This window comes from Trichoplusia ni, chromosome 12 (genome assembly GCF_003590095.1).
Source record: "Trichoplusia ni isolate ovarian cell line Hi5 chromosome 12, tn1, whole genome shotgun sequence".
Taxonomy (NCBI): Eukaryota; Metazoa; Arthropoda; class Insecta; order Lepidoptera; family Noctuidae; genus Trichoplusia; species Trichoplusia ni.
The window spans coordinates 5,250,211-5,261,087 of NC_039489.1; the positions used below are offsets into that span (position 1 = coordinate 5,250,211).

The 10,877-nt window shown below is 32.4% G+C and overlaps 1 protein-coding gene across 1 annotated transcript; it reads left to right on the forward strand.

Annotated features, from left to right (window-relative positions):
* Positions 1-506: 506 nt before the first annotated feature.
* LOC113499547 (CLIP domain-containing serine protease 2-like) lies at positions 507-4,486 on the forward strand. The gene is made up of 4 exons (XM_026880062.1): positions 507-859; positions 3,056-3,230; positions 3,598-3,773; positions 3,925-4,486. Exons 1-4 carry the CDS (start codon positions 775-777, stop codon positions 4,308-4,310), a joined length of 822 nt encoding a protein of 273 aa, XP_026735863.1. The 5' UTR covers positions 507-774; the 3' UTR covers positions 4,311-4,486.
* The last annotated feature ends 6,391 nt before the right edge of the window (positions 4,487-10,877 follow it).

Sequence of the window (10,877 nt, forward strand, 5' to 3'; positions counted from 1 at the left end):
AGTCCAGTCCAGCTCGAAAGTCTGACGACCAGTCTAACTAAGGGCTATCGTTTTGCTCAGGTAACTGGGTTGAGGAGTTCAAAAAGGCAGTCGCTCCTTGTAAAACACTGGTACTTAGCTGAATCGGGTGATGAAAAGGCTAGGATGATGATGAGAAGTATTTCGTCAAGCATAACCGAGTATAATTCCAGTGTTGTGTTTATTGGTAGGTATTATATTACCTACGTACTTTCGATCACTACGTAATAGTGGATGTCACTATTTCTATACAAGGTAGGTATAGTACAGTGTTTTCTATGTCAATGCTAATAAATAGACCCCCGTGAAAAGTATAAACCTCAGTTTCGTATTTGATTTCGGACAAAACGAACATAGATTAAATAAATTAGAAATTAAAATTAATTATTAAAAAAATAATTCGTGTATTTTGTTGTGAAATAATAATAAATGAAATACATTTTTTTTTGTAAATAATAAAATCATTTAAAAAAAATATATATAAATCTTTTCTAAAATAATAACAGTGAAATCTAATAAACAGGTTTTTGACGCTTGTGTGTGTGTATTGTATTGTTAAGGAAAATCGGAATTCCTGCCGAGTTTATATACTCGAAAAGCTGAGTTCGCTATTCATTCACGCTTCGCACATCGGGTTGCGCGGTCAACTAATAGCAAGGCCTAGTTGCCTTGTAGTTGCACCAAAAATCATCCTATAGCCTTTCGGTACAGGATACTATGTTCTCTTATTTCAATAAAATCTAAGAAGCAAAGAAAATGGCGAATTTGTTCAAGATTGTGTGTGTATTCAGTGCATCGATAGCTGGAGTGTTCAGTGTGCCTTTTGGGCTGTGGAAAAACGGTACGTAATACTTTAAGCACTTTTTTTATCCGGAAAGTTTTTTTTTAATTTATACATATTTTATTTTGATGTATATTTAAGCTTAGTTAGCTTGTATGGGTATTGAAACAATTTTTGTATTTACAAATGTTGCAAAGATTTCGGTAGAGCTTCAAGAGAAAAGCTTCGAATAGGACAGGCTTTTAGTTTCAGCTTTTCATACATAGCTAAGTTTTAAAAGTTTTATAAAGCTCTAGTTGGAATAAGTTTTTAAGAAATCAACAAAAGACTCTTTTCTTAAAAGTTTATCGAGTATTTATTTGTTGAACTGATTTCTTTATCGTAATTGTAATCATTGGTTTTGCCGTGAACATTTAGCTTTTGTTTAAACCTAACAAACTTTCATCTGCGCTTGCGCGTGGCACACTGGATCCATAAATTACCTCGCCAAAACAGATCAGTTAAGACGCGTTTATATAAATAATATAAATTTTTTGAGGCAGATTCATAAGTATTTAATAATGGTTCACTCTCCCGTATCTATCAAAATTGCCCGACTTATTTCGAAACTAACTTGATCGCGAGTCGAATTATACGCAGGGTTCAAACACGGGCTTACTTTCAAGTTATTCACTCTATATTAGTTTCATAACATGCCAGAACTGTCATTACCATTAGCTCAAATTATACTCAAGTTAATTAGTGCCAAATATAACGAACAGATAAAACAAATATTATTTTGTCATATATCTAAAGTTCAAACGTAAATCAGTATTAATTCTGCAAATTGCTATATCGATAACTTGAACATCGTAATTAAATTTAAAAATCGCAAATCAGTTAAATATTGATCACTGTACAGTCACGTTGTAATTCCCACAGTGATTTTTCTTAAAGACCTTCTTTCGAATGACGCAGAGACAACTAATAAGACACCGTTTTCCTTGTAATTTGTTTGGAACATGTATTAAATAATACAAACATATAGATGAGGATGTTAAGGTAAATACGTAATGTATCGGGGGCTTGGCATGAATACAAGCCTGAGATGTCCTTCTGACTGTCAAAGCTCTACTTTTCATGCACTGGTCTCTACCGTGAGTCGAGAGTTACCAGTTTAATATGAATGAACCAAGGTCATACTGCCATCTTTATTTGGTGTCTTGTACTAGCATATAATTTAACTCCATTTAGCATATATAGTACCTATTATAAAAGGATTTGCTTGCATCGAAAACCTTAATTACAAATATTGAAACCCGTAAGCGTGCGTGGCAAATGTGGGAATCAATGCTCATTATTTTTCTGATTGCCAAGAAGCTTTACTGAGCCTTTAGAGACTTGCAGCACCACATTTGAAAAGCTAAAAAGCTTAATACCTCCTTTGAGCAGTCAATTATTTTGAAATATGTAAATACATCTCCAGAACCATACCGTCTTTAGTGTTATAACTTAAAATAGTCTTTACGTGAACGCAATAAGGTTCTTGACATATTAGCAAGGACTCTACTTTTTGTATATTGAATAAAATGTAGGTTACTAATATTTCTACTGGCCCTCCAATAAAATATAGGCGTGGTAATAATTTCATTCATAATAGTTTTACACATGTATTAGCTGATATATGTACGGTACTTGTGATGTAAGTAACATGTTGATAATAAGGAAAATATTATTAATTGGAATAATTGCAGTTGTAGAATTGCCCTTGTGCGTATGCAAACCAATGTGTAATTAATTGAATTATTTTATGAATGAAAATAACCCAATTAATGTTCAATTATACAGTTATAATGGGTTACTATAATTACATAAGTAAGTTGCGTGTCTTTTGATACCAAAACATAAATATTTATTCTTATAAAATTTTCTTAACTTAGTGAAAAGATTTTGGTATAAATGTTTGATAAACTGAAAAAAAAGGTTTTCGGCAATGAGACTCGATATTTTCTAAGCTTTTTAAAATTAAAATATAACAATATAGTTACCCAACGAATTAACCTTTCAATCGATATCCGAATCTCGTTCATCTACTATTTAGTAGAGCACAAGTTTTACTAAGTTTGAAACTAGATGGCGCTGTCTGAAAATTGTCCCAGTTGTCCAGTTGTTTTGTTAAGTGATGTTTCCAGCCACTTCTATCGATCAACGACCTCTCAATTCAAGACTCCATAACCTATTAAACCTCAATAATAAATCCTCCTTTTCTTCTTTCAGGTCAAGAGTGCGGTGTAGAGGCCAGTACTAATCTGGTTCACCACAACCCTTGGCTCGTCTACCTGGAGTACTGGCGTGGTGATAGCAGGTCCGAGATCAGATGTGCGGCGACCCTTATTGACAGCCAGCACATCATCACCGCTGCCCATTGTATCAAGAAACCTAGATTCAGTCGGTAAGGAAAATTGATTTTTTTTTTTTTAATTTTGCTTCGGCTGTTCGTGTTTTGGGAGTTCATTAAAATTTACACGCAACGAATGCGGTAAAAGGTTTTCGTAAAGATCCAAGTCACATCCATAAAGATATTTAGACAAAAGACAAGCTTTACTCCATACTTCAGCATCATCTACAGGATCTATTTAATAATCAGACTAAAATCATATAAAATCTCTCTATTAAAGTCCCTCAATATTAAAAGTCTAGCCTTTTCAGGCATTTTTAAAACGCTATTTTTTTTTCTTAAAATGAAAACCTTTCGATTTAATTTGACTATTTACATTAGCTATTCTTAAAATTCTAACAAATGCTTTTTTCTTTTCCAGTTTAGTCGCTCGTCTTGGCGAATACGATTTAAATTCTAAGGTGGATTGTGTACGTGGCGTGTGCGCTGATCCAGTTCTCAGGATCGAGATCGAAGAGATTACTGTACACCCCGGCTACGACGGCAAGGAACACGATATAGCCATCCTGCGGCTCAAGGAAGAAGCTCCCTATACTGGTATGTACATTTTTGAGCAATAATAAAAACAAAAACTTGGCTAAATAATTTATTTGAGTAATAATTGGAAAAAAAATAATTTAATTTCTTTATCATAAAAATACTCAGTGACTATTATTCTTGTACTAAAAAATCCATTTCCAATTTACAGATTTCATCCGCCCCGTATGTCTGCCTAGTGGAGATCTCGCAAAGAATACCCAGTTCTTCGCGGCTGGTTGGGGTGAGATCCCTAATAAAGGATACTACAGTCACGTGAAGAAAATCATCCCATTGCCGTATTGGACTAGAGAGGAGTGCCAGGCCACTTACAAATATAATGTGATACCCGAACATGTAATTTGTGCAGGTGGCCAAGAGGGAATTGACACTTGCAGGGGAGATTCAGGAGGCCCTTTGACTCGAGTGAAGGAAACCATTGAATTAATTGGGGTTACTAGTGGTGGGAATGTACACTGTGGGACTAAAGACTCCCCGGGCATCTATACCAGTGTAGCTGACTATATGGATTGGATTCAAGAAGTAATTACGTCATAGGAAACTCGATTGATTGAAACTTTTGTGGAATGTTTAAAATAGATTTCATGCAATGGACTGCATTGTTCTAGAAGATAAGCTCTCTGAGTGTAGTACTAGATGATGTGGTTCAATTGCAAACTGCCAAACTTAGTTTTAAGTGGGCTGGTCCCGTCAATGTAAAATGTAAAAAAAATATATTTGCTTATTGATTTTTTTGTAAATGACCAAATAAAATGATCTCGTAATTTAAATAAAATAAAATATAATGTAAATGATTCTTATTTTTATTTTTATAGTACAGTTTAATGTATCAAAAGTAATTATTAAAGAAATTATTTACATTTTAGTTTTTATGTTTTGTACCTTGAATGTAATTTTGCAAGAATAATTTAATTACTTAATTAGCATATGAATGAATACTCAACAATATATTTAATTGTAAAATTGAAGTAAATTATTTATTTTCTTTACAAATTCTTTAGAATTTTGCGAATAAATGAGATCTATTTTTGTAAGAAAGATACAATTTTGGAAATATTTACAAAATAAATGTCAAAAATATTTTTATATAATTATGTACAAGTAAACCAAAATACTTTATAACTTAAAAATAAAAGGGTAATTTGACTGTGACCGACCGGTATGGTCTTACAGAAACTTCAACTTAGAAAATAAATGAATGTGTATTTTTCTCAATTTTATTCAAAATTTAGAATCTCAATTTATTTATTACTCTTCATATAATTTTAGGAGATTCTTTTATTACATATTTCATTTATTTGTTAATTTGAAACAATATCGAAGTATCTTTAGTATTAATATATCTATTGCTCAAAATCTACGAGATCACAAAAAAAACACAATAAATACGGATATGAACTTAAATGCTCTTTTATTTTACTTAGCTCAAAACCCTTTAAAGAAAGTTAAACATGTAAAATGTTGTCAAGACGAGCACATATGACTCGCACTGTCAAAAAGTTATCAGACGTTTTGGCGGGGGCACTACCGTGCCCCCAGATATAACAGTTATAATCTCCTTGATATAAAATAAAAAAAGTATATAAAGTCAAATTGCTTTAGATACCAATATTGGGATGTAATCTAATAGGACGATAAATGCTGCTACGAATGTCAAAGACTATTCGCTACGAACAACAAGTGTGAGAATGTCACGTGTTCTACGAATATTAAGTGGGCTACCGCTATCAAGTCTAATTTTTCAAGAAGGTTAAGTGTGCTACGAATGTCAAATTCCATCTGCTACGAACGTCAAATTTGCCAAAAATATCTATCCTTATCTGCTACGAATTTTGAGTGTGCTACGAATTTGTAGAAAACGTAGTTTCGAATGCTGAGTTCCATTTAATACGAATATGATGTAGTACGTTTGATGATGTTTTCTTTCACTCTTCATTAGTGGAGTTTTAGAATAATTAAGAAACTAGATAAATTAAAGCTAAAGTCACTTTGGTACTTTGCCTGCGTTAGGGATCGAACCTGCAACTTGTTAATCAAATTCATGCATAGAACCGCAAGGCCACTTTGACATTTGTCACAAAAGGAAACTAAGAAATTTAAGCTAAAATTTGGATGTTTGTATCGTGAGTTTTAGTGCTCCTTATCGTTGAACTCTTCAAACCAAGATCAGAGAACAGGTTCTCTGTCCATCACATCTAAAAGTAATATTTTGCCATTATAAAAGTGTTAAAGTGCAAAAGAGCGAACTACATGGATAAGAGCGGTATCTCTCTAATTACGCTATTCATTCATTTATTTTAAAAAGTATGGCTTAAAAACCAGTTCACTAACTAAAGACATGACACTTAGCAATTTAAACAATTAACGCAGTTTGAGCAATAATAATGTTAGATCATTTAAATTTAAGTAAATACTTAACGAGTAAACTGACCATGTATTTATAAAATATTGTAAAAATATTATAATACAGTAGCAAAGAAATAATTTATAACAAAGCTGGTAAAATTAGTTTGATAACTTCTATACAACTTTACTGTTTATCACATCTTTAAAACAACACAGACAAAGTCGCGGACAACAGCTAGTAATAAATTAAAAAGTAATCAAGGCAAAAAAGTAAATCAACGTTTTAAACAGTCTCGTAGAATCCCTGCTATCAAAGCAGTGCATTGTGGAAGAGAGACAAAACTACGCGCAATACCATGATATCACCATGGCAACAAGGTTTACGTTACAAGATAAGGTAACCGGAAAATGCGTCACAGATATTTCAGTTTCCATAAATGACATTATTTAGATATTGAAGGTAAAAAAAAGGGTTTTGTTCGATTTTTTTTTGCAAAAATAAAATAAAATATTGTCATTTTATCTTTCGTATGTATTGAACTTTTTCCTGTTCAAAATATAAGTGTTTATGTATATTATTATAGTGCTAACGTAAGTGACTAGTTTTCCTTATTTGCTGAATAGTTACCTAGATCTGGGATCTGGGGCAGCCCGAATTCTGAGCTAAATAAAAAGACCGCTTCGATGCCTATGGTTGTGTTATAGATGTCTTACCTAAAATACTGGCATATAAGGAAAACAAACAAAAATACATTTTAATCTAAAGAGGTTTTTTTTCGAATCAAAGCCTTTTATTTTTTTGTTTGGTGTGATTTGAAAAATATGAATATTTTTATTCTGTTATTTTAATAACGCTTTAATTTGTGTAGGATCGAATTTTGGTGCGATTGTTTTTTTTTGGAATTATCAATATTTTTTTATCTAATAATCAATCTATCTATCTAAAAATAAATAAATCTATCTAAAAAAGTGTAATTTTAGTAGGTACGTATTTTGTTCAAGTAGCAACTACAAAATCTTTTTGAGTTAATAATGTATTTAAAATAGTTTTGCACAACTTAAAATAATATTGTGCAATATTATTTTGAACAGTATCAAGGAAAAGATGAGATGAGTCAATTTCTTATAAATATAATAAATATAATAACTTAACTTAACTTAACTTCTTAATAAATATAATTGTTACAATTTGTTATTTTGATTACATTATCACTACTTATTGCAGCATCCAACAAGCCCAGGATCAATATTTTCAACCGACTTTAAAAACAAGAGGTTCACTTTGAATGTTTTTTTTTATTTGTGCATTAGAACTTCGGACTGGATGAAGCAATGATGTAGATTATTTTTCATTTAATGTGTAACAGCTGTCATTTGGTTCCATTAAAACATCAAGTTTGTAAGGTGTTGCCTAAGTAGCTGGGTTCAGACTGTCAGATAGGCAGTCGCTGCTGGTAAAACACTGGTACTTGCTTGCCTCTGACCACAACATGGTTAAAAATGGCTAGTTTGATGATGACATACCTCGTGTATCTGTATGGGTGTCTTTGTTTATGTGTCTTGTCAGCTGGAGTTTCTTGCCGGTTCTTCTAGATAGAAATGACATTTTGGAACCGCGCAAATAGAGCCGTTACTATAACTATAACGTTATAAATGTGCCTGGAAAACGACTGCACGGATAGCCGAGTGGTTGAGGTCACCACGCCAAACCTCTCTCGCGTCGTGTCGCAGGTTCGATCCCCGGGTAGGACAAGCATTTGTGTGATCCACGATTGCTTCTTCATTGAGTCTGTCTTTGTGTCATTGTGATTTGTAAGTTTGTAAACCACCCGCGACACAAGGATTAAATTCTTTACTGCGGGAGTCGTTTTTTCTAAAAAAAGAAAAGAATTTGATTTTGTCCTCTTGAAGCCCCCGGCGATACAAGGATTAATTTCCTTTAAAAGAAACTAATAGAACTCAGGTTGATATAACCTTCAGCAAAGTCCTTACCTTCCACAGTCAGAATATTAATCTTAGTCAGAATATTAATTATATTTCTGTTACGAAGTGCCGAAGATGGTCAACTAAAATTCTGTGGTTTACAGATATAAGAAATAATTATCCTTATTAGGAACGCGAACGTAATTGCGATTGGCAAGTAATTCATGTAGTACGTTGATTTCTTTAGATATCTATATATATAAATATATATTTATCCTACCCTACTTATGTATAAATGTAAATGTAAGTTTGTTTGTTACGCTTTCTCGCGATAAAGTACTTAATCGATCGTCATGAATTTTTGCATACACGTTCTTTTAATGGTAAGGAGTAAAAAATGGTTTGTTTATATCAATTCTAAAAAACAGGATCATGTTTTACAGCGATATCTAGCGTGGGCAGAGCCGTGGGCAAGCGCTAGTCTTTTTTTTAAGTTAGGAACACTTTCCGAGCAGTCTACGTTTTCTTCGTCCGTCTTGGGCGTATTAACGAATGGATTTTCAAAATGACAGCGTCAATATTATCTTAGAGGCTGTATAATATTAATTCATGACATTCAAGAGTAAAATATAATAAAACAGTTAAGATGGAATAGGATTTGAAGCCAATAGGTTAGGCTAGGGTACGTACACATATTTTCCACGACAACCACGTCTTGAAAACCAAAACGATCTTCGTCGCACCTAGCAACACCTACTGCCCTATTCGGGGTAACGCGCTCTCAGTTTTAATTTAAAACTAAGTTATAATAATAACTGTTATGGTTTTAATGCAATAAATATTTGTATCGTTTTCACAACCATTAAAATTGGTTGAATAAATTGTCATATATGCAGATATATTTACAATAAATAATGTAGGCTTAATTTGGACATGTTTTTGTTTTTCATTTCATAATAAAACAAAATTTAAAATAATAATTTAATATTAGCACATTCAAAAATATGGATTTACATATCACATATTTTTCATAAATAAACAAAAATACCGTTGCTGTCATGTTTGATACTTTTTTACTTTCATATTATTTTCTCACTCATTTTTATTCACTTGTTCCCTTTTTGTAGTTTTAGCTGTTGCAAGTGGCTTCGCCCGCTACGTTCTGGCCTCAGAACATAGTGTTCCGTCGCTTCCGCGGTCAAGTTCTACCAAAACGCACTAAGACGTAGTATTAGGAAGTTTACTAACTTAATTTTAAGCTATATATACCAACAACTATTGTATAAATATCTATGTTAGTCTGTAAGGTATATGTCTATGGGCCTTAGTAGCCTGATAATAAAATGATTTATTTATTTATTATTATTATAAATCGTAAATGTTCCCAGGGGAATCCAGGTTATAAGTTATCTGTGTACCAAATGTCGTTCAAATTTGTTTAGTGGTTTTTGCGTGAGAGTTACAGACATCCATCCACATTTCCAAACGTTTGCGATTGTATTATTGTGTATTTTTTTCCTTAGGTATTATATTTTTTTCTCTTTTTTCGTCAGCGAGGCAGACCCAGACTTAGATTTCTTCTTATCGATCTGGTCTGGATCACTCGCGACTAATGAGACAAGTGGAAGAAGAATGGGGAAGAGTTTGCCAAGCAGTGAGCCATTTCAGGCTAGTAATAATAATAATATTTATTTTCTCTCAAAGCAGTACTGTCCGAAATTTGTCTGCATTGTATTTTCTTCTTTCGCTCGATTTACATACTTGTGGATATTCCCATTCTGTTGAGCGGACGTGAATACACTTGTTCTTATCACTGACGTATTGAAATCACATAGTTCGTTCCCGCTCGGTATATATAAAGGATAGCCTGAACAAATCCCGTCATTTAAGCGGTAAATTTGATTCAAAACTAACATGTAAAATTATTTTATTGGAATTTGAATTATTTTTACACAAATTCTGCTTTAAATTTCTTCTATGATTCGTTTATTATTATTTTTAACTTGTGCAGTAGGTGTTTGGACTTTTAAAATTAAATCAGGTAAGTCACCATTTTTATTTTGTTCCGAATTTTTCATACTTTCTGTTTTGTTCATTTTTATTCAGTTTAATCAACTTTTTGGTAATAACTTAATCTAATAGAAATATTTTTTTTACTCTCATTGTTTTTGTACTTTCCAATCATCTAATAGACAATAGATCTTAACCATTTTTGGAACACAATCTGAGAACACATCAACTGAGTTTTTATCATTGGCCACATTATTATCCCATCCAATGCATTGCTCATTGTGTTATACCTACTAGTATTAATACAATTTTATTTACCTTTTTACTGAAAGGGAGTCCCTTTAGTATGATTCTATGCCTTAATATTCTTTCTCTATTTCTGCCAAAATACTCTCCTAAAAAATAAGACATTTGAAACCAACCATAAGCTTGGGTTCAGTTAAATGGCGATCCCTTTCAATTTCTTCATCATCGCATCACACTATTCTAGTATTACTAACTATTGTATATTTTTTTCTATTTTTGTATATCTCTGGAATTCCTTTATTGTAATTTACGTATCCAATTTGTTTACACCATTGCATCATAGTTCAGTGAGTAACGTTGTTGTATCAATGACCCTAGTAAGACATGGTATGTGAATTAATCACCAAGTATTGTTATGAATGAAATAGTGACGTTATTGTAATGGTATTTAATAGTATTCAATGCTTTTTGGAGGCTTAACCAATTGACACTTTTTTTATTTAAAGATGATGGGCTTAAATTAAGGTGAAGTTTGAGTATTTGGCCTTAACATGATGGAAGCACTTTTTTGGTTGAAAT

Excerpts from the sequence above, each read along its gene's own strand:
- LOC113499547 (XM_026880062.1), top strand. The coding sequence starts at position 775 with ATGGCGAATTTGTTCAAGATTGTGTGTGTATTCAGTGCATCGATAGCT. Across the intron at positions 860-3,055 it reads TTTTGGGCTGTGGAAAAACG|GTCAAGAGTGCGGTGTAGAG; the intron begins GTACGTAATACT and ends TTCTTCTTTCAG. Across the intron at positions 3,231-3,597 it reads AAGAAACCTAGATTCAGTCG|TTTAGTCGCTCGTCTTGGCG; the intron begins GTAAGGAAAATT and ends TTTCTTTTCCAG.